This window comes from Pinus tabuliformis, chromosome 1_2, assembly GCF_031772625.1.
Source record: "Pinus tabuliformis cultivar Carrire ecotype Pingquan chromosome 1_2, CPIR1, whole genome shotgun sequence".
NCBI classification, from domain to species: domain Eukaryota; kingdom Viridiplantae; phylum Streptophyta; class Pinopsida; order Pinales; family Pinaceae; genus Pinus; species Pinus tabuliformis.
Genome location: NC_142298.1, coordinates 971,800,932 through 971,819,137, shown reverse-complemented (window position 1 = coordinate 971,819,137; position 18,206 = coordinate 971,800,932). Strand labels below are relative to the sequence as shown.

At 38.1% G+C, this 18,206-nt stretch overlaps 1 protein-coding gene across 1 annotated transcript in view; it reads left to right on the top strand.

Moving 5' to 3' along the window:
* Positions 1 to 441: 441 nt before the first annotated feature.
* LOC149209230 (nuclear pore complex protein NUP93A-like) overlaps positions 442 to 18,206 on the top strand; it is a 313,625-nt gene continuing 295,860 nt past the window's right edge. Inside the window, exons 1-3 of the mRNA XM_089396318.1 lie at positions 442 to 967; positions 1,201 to 1,292; positions 16,768 to 16,834. Of these exons, the coding sequence (XP_089252444.1) occupies positions 866 to 967; positions 1,201 to 1,292; positions 16,768 to 16,834 (261 nt within the window). The 5' untranslated portion in view covers positions 442 to 865. The remainder of the gene's footprint in view (positions 968 to 1,200; positions 1,293 to 16,767; positions 16,835 to 18,206) is intronic.

Below are 18,206 nucleotides of genomic sequence, written 5' to 3'. Positions count from 1 at the left end.
GTTTAAAATTTGTATTTTAACCCTAATAATTTAGATTTATAGAGTCCATATAATCAAATTTGTTACTTCTTAGATAAAATGTTAAATTGTGATAAAGCTAAATAGTTAGTTTCATACAGATTCCATAAAATCAAATTTGTTACTTCTTAGATAAAAGATTAAATTGCGATAAATTGGTTTCAGGTGTGAAATTAAAATTAAATATTATTAAAACACAAGTAACTCTTTTATAAGTAACCATAATTATGAGCACAAGGGATATTAACTTTATTGCAGACATTAGTTAATTAAAATCACTCTGAGTAATAGCTAAAACTATTAATAATATATTAAAATCTCATTTCCTTTTAAATATAAAGACATAGATTAATAACCTTAAAATTTAAAATATTAATCACACAGGATAAAAATTAAATTTTAACTCTCTCCAAAACACAGAAAAACTAAACGGAAAACTGGTTTCTCTTCTACTAATCTTCAAAACTCTTTCTCACAAAAATACAACCAACTATAAAACTTAAATTCGCCAGCGGTCATGCGTTTCTCTGTTTGGCGCTCTTTCTTCATTCAGTCACAGGGTCATCGCACAAAATCGTCAGAGCACAAGAGTTCGAATCTCATTGCGTCCTGACGGTCAGGATTTAAGAGTTCGATTACCATTGCGTCCAGAGAGCTAGGGTTTATCAAAGAACAACTGAAGTACCAGTAATGAACATGGTCGAGGGTTTTAGCAGAAGCATAAGATTAAAGAAGAAGGAGTTCGAATCTCATTAACTCCTCAGCGTCAGGGTTTATCAAATAACAGTTACAACAGCAATAAACGGGGTTTAGGGTTCTAGAAGAAGAAGAAGAAGAAGAAGAAGATATGGCTACGGAAGGAGATTTAACGAGCTGGACAGACCTACTGAACAATTCCACCAAGCTTTTGCAGCAAGCCGCTCCATCTACACAGTTCCCTCCGATACAGGTATCCTAACGAATCCCTGCATTTTCTGCTTTAAAGTATACAGAAGGAACCAAACAAATTGAAGATAATTTCAGTAGACATACTGCCTGTGTTAGTGAAATCATGTCCATTTTGTGTATTCAAGTCTCTGCTGACTTAAGGATTAGGGTGTTTTTTGAAGTTCACAACATAGTTACGGCATATGGGGATGTCTTGATTAAAAATACGTTTGGTTGTGCTTTTGGTTGAATCAGAGGAGCTTAGATCAGTTAGAAATTCTCTCCAAAAGGTTGAAAGATAGAACATCTCGGATCGAAGCACCCAGCCATTCCATTGCTGCTACAAGGTTTGTTTCACTATTGCCCATAGTGCTATCTATTGCTTCGTAAATATTGGAAAAAGCTAATGCCGGAAAATGATTACAATGATGAATACGGATTGTATATTAGTTTTCCTCCGACATTTATTCTTTTGCGCTTATATCCAGCAAACATTAAGAGCGCGGGATTATTAAACTTTGTTGAATCTAAGAACCATAAATTCGGGCTAATGGTTGGAACTTACCAGATAGCGTTGGCGACATTTCATCGAATTTTGGGGATGCAGGGACGTGTCTTTAGGGGCGTTTGGAGAGACCCCATGACGCCCCAAATTTCACGGGATGTCTGTATCCTGGACATAGGGACTTCATTTTAAATTTAAACATATGAAACATATAAAAATGTTGAAAATATTAGAATTTAATTTTTTCAATCAATTTTTTTTGGAATTGAAGCGGCAACATCCACTATCCAATTGGCAATTAAACAATTTGGAAGGTTTTATAATCAAAGCTGCAACATCCACGATCCATTTGGCAATTGCACATTGTTCAAAGCAAATTAAAAGAATAGTGAAAGGGGGGCACTGGTCATCTGGTTAGTGAAAATGGGGCGTTGTTATGCCCCCCACCAGGGTTTAAATCGTCAAAAACTGGTCAGTGAAAGTGGGTCATTGTTATGCCCTCACCAGCGTTTAAGTAGTCAAAGATACAGGCAGCATGGGGACCATTGATTAGCAATTGAGTTGTTTTGGCCTTCAAGACAGGCCAGGTTGTTGCATGCCTCATAGGTGTAAACAGTTCCCAGATCTTGGTAGGTGGTGGATGCTCAAAGTTTCAATGTCATAGGAAATATCTATACTCTACCTATATAATTGCATCCATCATCATCGAAAGAGTAAATAGCGAGGACTGTCATTGCAGAAAATAACAGAAGAAAGAGATAGTTGGAAGCTAAAGAAACTATTTATGCTCAATCAGTCTTTGTTTGGTCCTCTGCATCCATGTGCTATGTTAATGTATCAACATCATTTTATGGAATACGAAGACAGTTGGTCCCAAGCTCAACTCCAATTGCTGTTCGAACTTTTTCCAGCAAATCAAATGAAAGAATATTAATTCTCCTCCAAGTTTTCACTGAAAGAATGCTTGCTGGGCTTCAATTGCAATTGGAATGTGGTAGACAGTCCATGTTGTCTTGTGCTTTGGTGCCTTTCAAAAGCGTCCTGTTCCTAGAAAGTTGAAACTAAACTTCGACCCCATAATGTGCTCAAACTAATTTGTCGTAGATGAGAAATGACAAAAGTTAGGGTTTGAGGAAGTTGTATAGACAAGAAAAGGCAAGATGAAGGTAGTGGAGTCTTCACGTTCCATTAAAGTTTTTTCGTTCTTTTGGCCGTGTTGTCTTTGTTTTTATGAGAAGTCCCATGTAAGGGGCATCCTAGATTATGGTCAAGTACTTGGGGTGCGCCGTATTTGTGGGGGTTTCTTTGGTGAAGTCAGATGTCTTTTTTTTTGTTAATTAAGGGCCTTCTATTCATTAGAGAGGAATTACATGTAATCTATTCTTTTGTGTGATGCTGGCTTGCCATTGAGGGAACAAAACTTGTGGCAATACAATAAGGTTGTTGTCCAAAAGAATAAGCAAAGTCAAGTAATGGTGTGTATCTTCAAAAAACTATAGTAGCAACAAGTGCAGGAAGGCCGAAAATTTCAGGTTTGCAGTGGAGGCCGAAATTTTGCAGCTGGATGCCGAAGTTGTGCTACTGGAAGAGATTTGACTAGGTTTGACTTGGACAAGGAAAGCACATCATCTAGAGAGGTTGGACTTGGTCTTGGTCTAAAGGTCTTGGAATTCGTCAATTGAAGAATCTATAAGGAAGAGAAGATATTTGTGGGTTTTCTTCTCAAGAGGAGAGGTTTTGGCCTTGGCTTGCAACCTATATTCTGTGTTCTTGTTCTTCTTGTTTTGGTAGCTGTTTGATGATACACAAACATAATAATAATAAGAAAAGCTAATAAGTAAGATAAGTAAAAAGACATCACAAGCAATTATCAAAGAAAGAGAAATCACTCTAATTATTGCCCTTTAAATTTCTCAACATGGAATCAAAGCTAAGGTTGACTAAGGGCATCATGAAGATCTCTACTACATTGAAGAAGTTTCTCAAGAAAGGCATCAAAAAAGTATGGAATCTCCTATTTACTCCAAAGAAGGAAGTGACCAAGACAAAAGACGAAGGACTCTTCTCAGCACTCACAGGCACATTTCAAGATGAGAGCATTTGGGTGATCGACAGTGGAGCATCAAGGCATATGACTAGTCTTCACAAGCAACTGAAGACACTATCAAAAGGAAAATATTTCTACTCTGTAGATCTTGGAGATAATAAGAGCTATCTTGTGCGAGGAATTGGATCAACCTCAATAGAGCTAGAGAATGGAGGTAATATTCATCTTAACAAATTCCTATTTGTTCTAGGTTTGCATAAAAAATTACTCTCAATTTCAAGTCTAGAAGATAAAGGTGATAGAGTGGCCTTCATTGATTGAAAAATTGTAGTATGGGGTAAAAGCTCAAGCATAGAAAATGCTAGAGTCTTTGGGATTCGTGAAGGGAGACTTTACAGGTTGCTATCTCCTCTTGCTCAATCTTTAGTTCACATTGGAATCAGGCCATGTGAACTTTGGCATAGAAGATTCGGTCATCTCCATTTCAAAATCCTTCCAACTCTTAACACCATAGTAGATGGAATCCCCGAACTGAAAGAAGATCACGAAGGAATATGTAAAGGTTGTGCATTGGGTAAGAACACCAAGAGACCATTTGGAAGCAGTGCTTCACAGTTAAAAGAAATCTTGGATCTTACTCAATCCAATGTCTGTGGTCCTGACTCTTACATCACTTGGAGGTCATTTGTATTATGTCACATTTATAGATGATAGTTCAAGGAAAACTTGGGTTTACTTAATGAAATACAGGGATGATGTATTTACCAAATTTTAAGAATTCAAAGCTGAAGTAGAGAATCTTATAAAAAGAAGAATCAAGATATTAAGATCTAATAATGGAGGATAATATACATTTAAGGAAATCGTCGCTTTCTGTAAGGAGTCTAAGATCAAGAGGGAGCTAATAGTCCCATATAATCCTGAACAAAATGGAGTTGCAGAACGAAAGAATCAATCCACTGAAGAAAGTGTAAAGGAAATGATACATGATCAAGATTTACTGAAGTTTCTGTGGGGTGAAGCTACAAAAGCCACTGTATACATGCAAAATCGAATTCTCCACAGTTCTTTAGATAAATAAAATCCTGAAGAAGTGTTCATTGGAAAGAAACCTACCATGCATCATCTTCGAATTTTTGGTTGTCCCGTCTACATTCATATACCTAAGGACAAGAGAAAGAAGTTACATCCATCAGGCCTGAAGGGAACATTTGTGGGCTACAACAATTCTTCTAAGGCCTATAGGATCTACATAAAGGAAGGACACTAGATAGAAGTAAGCCAATATGTGATATTTGACAAAAGTATTGCATTCAAGAAATCAAAGGATCTCCTTATGGACTTTGATGATGAAGAACTTCTTGTATTCAAAGAAGAAGTTACTAGGGAGGACGAGGAATCAAATCATGAAGATGAAGGTCCCAGTGAACCTATACAACCTGTGGTTATCCCCGAATCTAGAAAAATACCTAATTGGTTGAAGTCTACACTTCTAGATGCAGAAGGTCATGGAGCAACTCAAGGTACATTCAGGGAAAGCAAGAAGCCCAAACGATATTTTGGGTATGCTGCCTACATGACAAAACTAATAGAAGCAAAGCCATCCACTTTTGAAGAAGCTGTCACTCACCAAGAATGGAAGGATGCCATGAATGAAGAATATCAATCTATAATGAAGAATGGAGTTTGGGAGATCGTACCTAGGCCTGAAGACAAATTTGTGGTAACTTCCAAGTGGATCTACAAGATCAAACATGTGGGAGATGGAAGCATTGATAAATATAAGGCAAGATTTGTGGCTAGGGGCTTCTCTCAACAGGAAGGCATCGACTATGAAGAAACATTTGCTCCAACAATGAGGTATACTACTATTCGTTGGTTGGTCTCTTTGGCAGCATTGATGGGATGGAACATCCACCAAATGGATGTCAAGACTGCACTCCTGAATGGCACAATTGATGAGGAAGTCTACATAGAACAACCCTTGGGATTCAAAGTTAAAGACAAAAAGGCATATGTTTGCAGATTAAAGAAGGCATTATATGGCCTCAAGCAAGCACCAAGGGCATGGTATGCTAGGATGGATGCATACCTGCAGAGATTAGGCTTCACAAAGAGTTCTGTTGATCCAAACCTCTATATTAAGGTTGTGAAGGGAGAGTTGGTAATCATTCTTCTATATGTGGATGATTTTCTCTTGACAGGTGTGGAAGGTCGAATTGAAGAATATAAGAGGCAACTAGCAGTGGAATTTGACATGAAGGATCTGGGGCTGATGCACTACTATTTGGGACTGGAAGTCTGGCAAGGACCTGATGAGATCTATCTAGGTCAAGGAAAGTATGTGATCAAGATGTTAAAGAAGTTTGACATGATGGATTGTAAACCAATGACAACCCCAATGATCATAAACTTGAAGAGACTAAGGAGTTTAGAATCAAGCCTTGTGGATTCTTCCAAGTATAGGCAATTGATTGGCTCAGTTATGTACTTGGTGAATACACGACCAAACATATGTTTTGTAGTAAATGTTCTCAGTCAGTTCCAAGTACAGCCGAAGCATGATCATTGGATAACAACAAAACATATACTGAGATATCTGCAAGGAATTATCCACTACTGCCTAAAATATGATAGGAGGAATGATGTCCACTTGATAGGATATACAGATTCCGACTAGTGGGGGTAGTGAGCAGGATGGAAGAAGCACTACAGGAGGATGTTTTAGTTTGGTATCTTGCATGATCTTATGGATGAGCAGAAAGCAAGACATGGTTGCTTTGAGTAGTGCTGACGCTGAGTATATTGCATCATGTGAAGTAAGCAAAAAAGCGGTTTGGTAGAGGAAGCTGCTATCTGACCTGTTTGAAGGATACATTGTGATAATACCAGTTGTATACGATTGTCTGAAGACCCAGTATTTCATGGAAAGACAAAGCACATCAACAACAAGTATCACTATATTCGAAAGCTAGTACAAGATGGTTTGTTGCAACTACAATATATCTCCACTGATGAGCAGGTAGTTGACATATTGACAAAATCTCTTCCTAATAAGAAGCTTGTGTATTTGAGAAACAAGCTTGGTTTGGTTGATGTATCCTCCCTGGTTGGGAGGGAGAGATAGGCACATCATTCTTGTCTTTACCTGGGAAGACAAAATGGAGGATTGGGTAAGCATCTGGCATTCAATACTCTTTGAGGATGTGGTAGGGTGTCCAAGATAAGAGTAGTTGTGGATTGATATTCTTTGAGGACTAGCTATCGAAGATAAGAATATTCCAAAGAAGGTCATACTCTGTGAACACTCGAGTGGAGTATTTAGAGACAATGATGATGGTGTTTATAAATCATTGGTCTCGCCAACATTGTGCTCTGATCTTGTGGAGAGAGAGCTATTAGTTAAGGCCTTGCTATATGACAATGTTGGTTGATATGATGCTATATAGATGGGTTACCGATCCAACTCTTCTTATGGGATCTCTTCAAATTGAGAATGTCCTTGTACCACTTATGAATACCTCCCTAGTTAAGAGGGAGTGTTGAAAAATGTGTAACTAGGTTCGGTCTTCATAAATATGATTGTCAGAGAATCCCGTATTTCATGACTGCTCCCAGCACATAGACATCAGGTACCACTTTATCTGGGGTATGGTACAACGAGGAGCAATAAGGCTCCATCACGTTGGGATTGATGCGCAGATCGCCGATATTCAGATTAAGCCCCTGGGAAAGGTCAAATTCTTGACTTTCTGAAATCGACTAGGAGTCGTGGAGAGACCCTCTCCTGAGGGTCCTATATGATATGGATATTGAGCTCAGGGAGCTCCGGGGGGTTTGGGGTACTTCTTGGAGCAATGAGAAACCATAGGGTGAGTGGTTCAACCTTCCCTTAGTGGTTTGCTATGTAGGCAGGATGAGTGGTTCATCTTTCTCCTGCCGAGACACAATCATAGGGTGAGTGGTTCAACCTTCCCCTAATGATTTGTTGTGTACAGGGTAAGTGGTTTAGCCTTCCCCTGGGATACCCCATGGCGACATGTAGGCAGGATGAGTGGTTCATCCTTATCCTGCTGAGACATCCTACCCATGCAGTCTGGGACTCATGGGAAGTACCTCTCATTTGGCCAATGCTAGGATGATATTGATTTGGGATCAATTGGCACTGACTTCGGCTCAGTAAGAGTGGTATGAGACACTCTTTATTTGGAATTGATTTCAGATCAATAAGAGTGGTATGAGACACTCTCTTTATTTGGAATTGATTTCGGATCAGTAAGGGTGGTATGAGACACTCTCTATTTGGGATTGACTTCAGGGTCAGTAGAGAATGGTATGATACATTCTCGATCACTTCTTCTTCTTCATAGTTCAGCAGAGTAGAGCAGAGCATTGCATTGATGGCAGAGATAGTACGGACTGGTAGATGGATTAGCAGATGGAGTTCTCCCTAGTTGAGAGGGAGTGTTAAAATTGGCAACTAGGGCCAAACTCCATGTGGGTCATCTTATTTATGGCAGCTGATATTTTTCTTGGATTCCTCTCTCCGAGAGGTGTAGGATTGATCTAAAGATCATTCGATTCTGACATGTATTTATGGAGATATGAATTTATTTGTATTATTTGACAATTTGTCAAGGTCGGCCAGCAAGCAAATTACCCCAACTTATCCTCAACATTGCATTATAAATAGAAGAGGTCTTCAAGTCATTTGACACACTCATCTCTTGTGATCTCTCTCTCCACTCATTTGAGTTTTGGTGGAATGAGAGGTTTGAAGGAAAGAGCCCTAATTGCAGTCCTAAAGGAAGGAGACATAGCCGCAGGTAAAGAGAAGGATCTGGACGCAGTAAAAAAGAAAAGTATATGCAGTCGAGGAGGATTTTATATGCAGCAAGAGGAGGCTCTTATACACAGCAAGGGGAGGCTTTAATCTGCAGCCAAGAGGAGCTTCTATACGCTGTCCTAAAGGAGATCAAGCCACAGTCATGAAGAAGCCCTAGACGCAGCAAGACAAGGTGCCCTAGCCGCAGTGAAGGAAGGGTTCTAGATGCAGATTGAAGGAGATCTAGCCACAGTTAATTGATGCCCTAATCTGCTGTTAAAAGATGCCCTAAAACACAGCTAAAGGAGACCCTCATTCTTAGCTAAAAGGAAACCCTAAGCTGCAGTAAAGAGCAGCCCTAGCCGCAGTCAAAAGGAGGCTTATACGCAGTCCATAAAGGCTCCAAATGAAGGCCCTAATCCGCAGCATAAGAAGGCCTAAAGTAGCAGTTTGTGGAGCCCTTAATCACAGCTAGAAAGTGACCCTAAGACGCAGCAAGAAGTGTGGACCTAGCCGCAGCAAAAGGAGTACTACAACAACGTGAAGGATCTGTGATTAAGCCACATTGCTGATGGTGACATCGTGGTCTAGCTGGGCATGATAGGGTTGTTCTTAAGCTCAGTTTGCAGGGCAGAAGAAGCCACAGAAAAGAGGAGCAAGGGTTTGGTGTTTAAGGACTGTTTGGGGCACTGATTGAGAGGACCAAAGTTACAGTCCACTGCTGGGCTAGGCCGCAGGCCATAGCCAACAGTTGGAGGCCCTTTAGGAGTTGCGTTCAGGGAGGATAGCAACCCTATGAGGCAGCATATAGTTGGAGGGACTGTGTGAAGGAAAGTCGCTGTCAATAGGTGGGCTGTTGGGTGTATTTAGGGTGCTGTAGCAGTCAGAGTTTGTGCCCTAACCAGTGACCATATTTGCCAAGAAAAGCACCAGTCTTTGCAACATGCAAAAGGTGCCTTAATCTGTGATGCAGCGAAGGAAGGAGGATTGCTACCTCATTGTGTCATCTTCATGGTGAAGATCTCTGATGTTTGATCTCCTATTTTGGCAAGTCAGTATTGACTTTAATTCATTGTACTCTATCTCTATCTCTTTGTTGAACTATTGAAGAATATAAGAAGAATTGATCAAGGGTTTCCCCACATTGGGGTTTGTCCCTGGCTGGTGCCACATCTTGTGTCCTCTTGTCTTGGCTTGTCTTCTATTGTTTATGTTTATGTTCTATCTGCACTTTACTATCATGTCGATGTGTTTGCTAATTTGAACATTGATATTGGGCTAATATGAAAAATTGAAGTAAATTGCTCTAAGCATAGAACATACCTAAATTTAACACTTTCACAATGAGCTATGCTTGTCAATGAATTTTGATTAAACTTACCAATGAAATCCAACCCCCATTGCTGAAAAGGGGCTTTTGCTATAACTGGCTGAAGGGGCAAGGCTGCTAACTTTTGTTTTCCTTTGAAAAGCTGGCACTCATGGAAATTCTCGATTGTGGGTTATCATCTTTGCTGCAAAATGGCCTCCACAAAATCCTGCATGGAACTCACTAACAAGCTTCTTAGCTTCATTTTCATTTACGTACTTGAGTATTATTCCATTCGGATTTCTCCATCCATGGCCATCTTTTAAGATACAATATTTTGATGCCTTTAATCTGATAGCCCTCCTTTTATGAGCTACCACGTAATCAAGACACATCAGATTTGTCAATTAATAAATGATATCCTTATACCATTCGATCTTTTCTAACTTCTGAAGCTCAGGGGAAACATGAGTTTCAACCACTTCATTTTGGCAAACCAACTCTATAGCCTTCTCATTACTTTCTATCAGCATTTGAGCTAATCCTTGGCCTTTGACAAGCTTGGTTGGTCTAATCTCAAGATCATACTCCTGAATTTTAGTTACCCATCTGCATGAGTTACTAGGCAATTAGTTTGAGTCAATATATCCTTGATAGCAGAGTGTGGAACAAAGGCAATGACTTTGCAATAACCCACATATGTTCTGAAATGCTTAAGGGACTTGACTAATGCATAAGCTTGTTTTTCCATAATGTTGTAATTTAACTTTGAATTCTACAAGGATTTGCTCATGAAGGCTATTGGATGCTCATGACCCTCTTTGTTTTTCTGCAATAGGACACCCGCTATAGAAGCTTCAGATGCGAATGAAAAAACCATAAAGTCCTTTGAATAATTCAGGCTGACCAAGGCAGGAGCTTTAGCTATAGCATCTTTAATATCTTGAAATCCCTTTTTACCTTCAACTTTCCAAACAAACTTTGCATCCTTCTTCAATAGACACTGTATATGTTTAGCAATTCAGCATAGTTTGGAATGAACCTCCTAAGAAAATTTGTTTTTCCTCGGAAAGGTTGAAGAGATTTAAGATTATGCGGCAAGGGAATCTATTGAATAGCCCCAACTCTTTTAGGGTCAATTTTGATACCATCCTGGGAGATTATGTGACCTAGTAATTTTCCTTTAGTCACCCCAAAGACAAGTTTGGAAGGATTTAATGATATGCCTATTCTTGACATCTGTCAAAAACCTGGTTCAGATTGCCTGTATTAGTCTTATCATCTTTTGAGAAAACAATGAGATCATCTTGATATATCTCAATAATCTTACCGATCAATTCGTTGAAAGCATAGTCCATAACCCTTTGGAAAGTAGCCTCTGCATTTTTTAACCCAAAAGACATTTTGAGATATTGAAAAGTTCCCCAAGGCGTGGTGAAACTTGAAAGTAGTCCTATGACGGTCTTCCTCCTTAAACTAGACCTAATTGTAGCTGGAGAATCCATCCAATAATGACATCATATCGGATCTTGTTATCCTTTGAAGCATATTTTCCATATTAGGTAAAGGATAATTGTCCTTTTTACAAGCCAAGTTAAGATTTTTGAAATCAACACACAGTCTAATAGTACCATTCTTCTTTCTAACAATCACCAAGTTTGAACACCAGGAAGAATGCCGAGTTTGTTTAATGATACCAGCAACAAGCATTTTCTGCAACTCTTTTTGAACAAGAGGGGCCAACTTAGGATTTATTTGCCTAAGTTTTTGTTTAAATGGCTTAGCATCTTCATCTTTCAAGGGAATAGTGTGCTCAATAACATCTTTTCTGTAGCCCTTGAGTTCATCATAGGAAAAGGCCAAGACATCACGATATTCAATGAGAAAATCTGTTAGATCTTCCTTTTCTTCCTTAGAAGTTCCCTTACCAATTTTGACAATCTTTGGGTCTTCAGGAAAACCGATGTTTACTTCAATAAATTCACTAGGGTCCATCTTCTTTTCATCACCCCTTTTGGTGGCATCATTTCTATCAAAGAGTTGTTCCATAGCCACCATATTTCCAAGAGTGGGGTTTGTCATATCCTTACCCTTAGAATCAAACCCTTCTTGCTTAGAGCAAGCTTGAAAATTTTCAAACTCATCCAAGTGATTAAGAAAACAAACAATTTGTTTCTCACCATCAAACAATTGCCAATGTTCTATGTTATCTGGGATTGAAGGTCTGAAAATGACTTCCATTTTGGATTTATCCTTTATCAAATTATCAGATATTTGAAAAGTAGAAGCAACTACAACAAGTTCATCTGCTTGACTATTTTCTTCTCTAGGAGTGATTTGGAGACCCAAGGCATCAAATAATTTAATAGTATCGAATACAACGTTCTTGTACCTTTTAAGTCTTTCACTCTTACATGAGAATATACCTTTGACCTGCTTGATGATAATATCGAAATGTCCTTTGACATTCAACAATTTTATCTTGAGATCCCTGGCTATTTCAAGGCCCATCAACATAGCCTAATTCTCAACTACATTGTTAGTAGCTACGAACTCTAATCGAAAAGAAAACTTAAATATATGTCCTGAAGGTGATGTTGGAACAATTCCTACCCCTTTGCCTTGCTTAGAACGAGCACCATCAAAACTCATGTGTTAGATTTGCTCGTTAGGATCATCTTTATTTTCTGGCAAGATTATAGGATCAGAAAGAACATAATTTCCAATACTAGACTGCTTCACAATGGGGTCCTCCTGCGGATCCTTGGGAGGGGGAATCTTTTCCAGAACCTTCTGAATTTCAATGAAACCACTACATGGTAGACAAGGCGAAGGAGTCTGGTGCTTATTTCCAGGAATCCATACTTGAGGGGGTTTGACAGTTTCCTTGATTATAGCTACTTGAATTGGGCTTTTGATCATTTGTTTGATAAGTACAGATATTTTTGCATTGCCGATCCATTCCCCTAAGTCAAATTTTTCTTGATTGCTCGAATCATTAGAAACCACTTCTTTTGTGTTTTCATCTTGCACAAACTCATCTTCGAGCAAAATTCCACTTTCCTCCTCAACATTGTTGATGCTAAGAGTTTTAACATTATGGCTATTTTCAATAACGTCCATCCAATCTTCTAAAGGCAAATGAAACTGCCTTCCAAACATATTAATTTGCTCTGCTGTTGATGCAAATTCATTATTCAAGATATTGTTTGCAATAACACAAGACTCTTCATCATGGAAGCTATGACATGGTTTTCAAAAGGACTGAAACATCATATTTGTAGATTCAAGGGGATCAGGAGGTCTTTGCTAAGTGGGAGGATTCCTTTTTGGCCATGCATTGTTATTATTTCTAGGTCGAGTCTGATTTCTTTCCATTTGAACTAGTCTAGACTACACAACATTCATCTCTCTAGCACACTCAATTCTCATTTCCTTAATCATTTGTGTTAACTCTTGAATTGGGTCATGCTCTACCTCCTTAACTTCTTTTCCTTTAGACTTAACCGAACCCCTTTCGAAACCAAAGATTTATGATTTATCAGAAGCTTTCTTATCCTTCTCCAATTCTTCAACTATGGTTTGAGTGACAACTAAATTGGTAGGCTTAGCTCGTCTTATCTCATATGATGTATCAACACAAAAGGCCTCGAGATATTGTTCCAATAATGTTTTATCAGGTGGTTTGTAATCTTGAGTCATATCTTTAAGCATACCATTAAATCTTTGATTAAACTCTTCAACTGTCTCATTTTCCCTTTTCTTGATAGAGTTAAGTTCCTTGAACAAATAATTTCCTTCTCTTTTGTCCCCATATTTATCCTTGAATGCATTGAGGGTGATTTGCAAAGAATCAAAAGCATTATTGGGCTTATCCAAGAACCATTGCAAGGCATCATCTTCTAAAGAAAAGACAAAGAGCTTCATCCTAACATCCTCATGATTATATTGAGCAACACGAATGTGTCTTAAGATAAAGGATGTGAACTTCTTGATGTGAGGAGCATCATTGATTGCATTATTCCCTTGGAAAATAGGAATCTTGTCTATACCAACATTTGGAAGGTTGTGAGAATACCCTTGAATGTTGGTGAAGTTGCAAGGCTTGTAGAAATCCATGAGGTCTTGATTGATGGGATCAGGGAAAAGCAAGTGGATGTCAGAGAGGGCTTCTTGTTTGAGAAAGAATAAATGCTTACTAGAATGTAATTTGTTTAACTGAGCTCTTAAAACCTTTTCAGGATCAAGAATGGGGTTAACCAAGCTACTAGGATTTCTTCTAGTATAAGCTCTTGTGAATGGATGAATCAATGGAGTCGCCACCTAAACAGGAAACTAACTCAAAACATCTAGGTGCTAAGGTGTGGATAGAAAAATGATGAGAAGATTAGTGAAGGAATGAAGGATAAAATGATGATAAGATGGAGAGATATCAATGATGCAAAAAAATGTGCCGCTTGACGTGCTAATGAAATGATGAATAAAATATTGTTGAAGCGCTAAAAACAAGAAAAACTTGTCCTCAACAATGATGCCAAAAATTGTGCCGTTTGATGGGCTAAAAGAAAAGATGAGAGATCAATTATGAGAATGTTGTCAATGGCAAGGACCAAGAAATGGCTCCCTGGCAACGGTTCCAAAAAATGTTGTCGCTCATATTGTACAGGCATGGTGCGAAAATGATTCAGGTTAGGGACTGTCCCTCTGGTCCCCGACCTCTCCATTCAATTGTGTCTCTCGGACTTGTTGGTTGCCAATAAGTCTTGCATTTTCATATTCCATAGGGACTACCCCCCATAGCTTGCTGTTGGGAGACAACTAGAAGGGAGAGGTTGGGGATCAAAGTGACAACCCCCGACTTGAGTCTTTGTCGCGTCATGCCTGTACAATCTGAGTGACAATAGGTGGCACAATTGATTGTGGCTTCTTATTTGTTTTGGTAAAGGTATACTTTAAATTCAAGAGCTAGGGTAAATGACACAACTACTGTTTTTAACTATTTCATGCCCAAACTGCTTATACTACAATTGTATCTTACAACAGAAGATAGCATGCAAAAAACCATGAAGAGCCATATTGTTTAATTGGTAAATCAGATTACCTATATAAACGCTAGGATAGCCATAATATTATTTGATTTCCTGTTCATTGGTATTCATTTCTTCTCCCAAGGCTTTAATAATAGTGGTATATTTTTTGAAGTAAATGGAATATTCTATGCATGATCCACGTGAATTATGTGTCCAGCAACCTGGAAAGTATTCCAAGCAGATCCTCTGGTGTTTCCAAACAGAAAACACGTTTGGATATGATATGAGGATCCATGAATCCTGGCCGCATGGGGGCCAGATCTTGTAATTTATTTTTCAACTTTTCTTAAAGTGGAATTTTTTTGCCATGAAATGCACATCCAAGAGAAACCTGCTGGGCAATTTCCCTCATTTCAAGGATGGTACCCAGGTAAACCAGACTTGGCAGAAGCTTGAGGCTTTGTTGACAGAGCGGTGAAGGCGAAGCTCGAGGCTTTGTTGACAAAGGTGTGTGTTGAATTTGTAACTATGGTCGGTCTTCATAATGTGCTTGTGTTGAATTTTTTGGCTCCAAAAGTGACAAGTCCGCTTCCCTCCAAGTTAAGTCAGCCCTGGCCAAGAGACATGTCCATTCACCCTAGATAAACCACTATATAAAGGCAGTTCGAGTTCCTCATTTGGGCAATTCACATCTCTCGCTCAAGACAGTTTCTGGGCAAAGGACAAGAAGGACGAAATCTTCTCTCTCTCTCTCTAGAATCTCACACGTGTGGTCTAGTCTCTCTCTCTGTGATTCACATCTTTCTGGGGCAACTGTTGTTGGGGGGCGGGGCGAAATTTTCTGGGTTACTAGGGGCCCAAAATTTTGGGCTACTTCACAGTTGCTAGGAGGCTGAAATTTCTGGATCGGACAGGCAGAACGATGTGCAGGATCAGTTTGGGTGACTTGACTTGGAGGAGAAGACCAGGTGTACCGTGTGACGATAGGTCTAGGTGTGTCTTTCATTGAACACGGAGAATTTCTCTATTGAAAAGGTTGCCTGGTTTTTCCCCATAGTGGGTTTTCCCAGGGTAAATCTTGTCTCTCTTTTGTGCATTGTGATCTCTACTGTTCTACTGTTTTTTATTGTTGAATTTCTGAAGTATAATTGCTGAATGATATATTGGAACAAGTTAAAAGAAGATCTACATCAAAAGTAATTATCAAAATTTCAGAAATATTGTGCTAACTGTAATTGTACTAGAAAATCAACAGGCTGAAGGCCACTACAACACTATTCTCATTAATAGCTCAATATGTGACTTGTCGGAATTAAACTTCAGTGTGGGGGGGGACAACATTCTTTCCCACAACCACTTGTGGTTGACCCAGTTGACCTCTACAGGAACCTAAACATAACAAATGTCTTGCCCATATCATGTTATTTAACAGGACCAGGAAATAAGTGTTTATGTATAGTCTTGAAGCTGAGATCGAACAGGCTGAAATCTTCTTTATAGAACTTGTCAAATGGAGAGTTATATTCTTACCATGATAGTGGATAAACATGAGGTGTCACTTCATAGGTAATATTCATTGATAGAAGTGATTTATAGATGCTATCTTATATTATAGTCTCGTTAATTGATACATTTAAATTTCTTAGTTTTTTGCTCATTACAATTGGGAGCTGCCTGTTGAAATTTAATTTCATTGATATTAATTTTAAGCTTCAATTTGAATAGGTAGAATTGTGCTGAACACACATAACATTTGTATCAGGGACAAATTTTGTAGCACTGTATTGCTACTTTGATATGTAAACCATTCAATGGTTTCCATTTTAAACAAATCTTCCTATACAAATGTCTCTCAATTTTTTGAATTGAGGGTTGGGTGTAATAGGCATTGGTCACTAAGCAATCAAGGAAGTTCAATATGTGCTATCATGATCTAATGTAATTTAGCAAGGCCATTAATTGATGATTGAGTTGTTTTGGAAACACGTGTGGTATATTGGGCATCAATGAACTCAGTTATCTTTTGCAATAGTTGAGGGAAATATAAAGGAATTGATTGGTCAATTTTGTTGAGAGACTTTTGTCTAAGTTTACCGTAATGTTCAGGCTTTTAGCACGTGAAGGGATAAATGCTGAACAACTTACAAGAGATTTGAAGTCATTTGAGTTAAAGGTAACCTTGGATTTTATTATCTATCCTCTTATTTTCCTCTTTTCTTCCTTTTCTTATATTAAAATATTTCGTTTTTAATCATGTAAGTGATTGCTAACCATCTTCTCTTTCTTATTCATATTTTGTTCATGTTATTTAGTACAACATGTGCTTTCATTCTAACATATTTATTGTTCTTTCCTTGGCTTTCTTTGGTTGATAAGGCCAGTGTTTTTTCTTAATTACAATAGGGCTATGTTCATTTTTGTTTCATTTAGTATAGTCTTGGATTTTGTCTCCTTTAATGTTAATCTTGCCATATAATTTCACTACCCATGATTTAACAGAAAAAATAATTTGTATAAACGATGATGACCTTTTCCGCTCTAACATAGATGAATAAAGTATTACATGCTGAAAATGACAAATTGTTAGCATCCATTGGGTTTGCATAACATGGTAAGACTTTTAAAGGTTATATGCTAGAATCGTTACATGGTCGTAACAATTATGCATAAAATAATTTAATATAACTCACCTTCTTGCATCTCGGTTGATGTAGATATGAGAATAGATAAATGGTAACCTAATATATATTATATAGTCCCATATGTTTTCTAATTATTAGGTGTTATGTCGCTGTAAACAATTATAACATTTGAGATAACCCTTCCTCTGTTGTGATGCTAATACCACTTGAATGCTCCTATTTGCCCAAATACTAAGATTGCAAAAATATCCCCAGAATAGGTAAAACATTATGAAATTTTCAGAAATCAACTTCAATATGCAGAAAATAACACAAATATCATCAACTATGCATAAGGTACAAAACATCAGAGGAAGTGCATTTCTTCCAATGTAATGAATTACATATCATATCCTTAGAAAAGTAAGCAGGAGCAACCTGGCTTCTAAAATATGTTTAATAAACAGGGTACATCCACATTGGTCTAACACCTTAAGGCAATTCTTCACATACATAGATCAAAGATTAGTATGCCAATGCTTATGTGGTGACAACTCTTAGTGAGTGAAACAGTCCATGACCCCAACCAACATTGGCCACATGAGGCAATATATTAATGCAAAAGAAAATAATGCACATGACCCTCCATGCTCTTTAAATAGAGATCATGGATTTATTGGGTGTTAAGACATGAATCAAGTGCTGTTAGTATTGAAGAGAAGATGGATTGTTAGATCATTTTATGTCTTGAGCATAATTGTGACTATCCTATTAGTTAGTTACAAGGGCACACTAAAAAACATGCTCTACATAAAACACATTAGACCAATTGTAATGTCCTCTTCTAATTAAATTTCCCAAGGAGAACGAAGTAGGATATCTAATGCCATAGGCGATAGTCATTTATAAAGGGGGAAACCCATT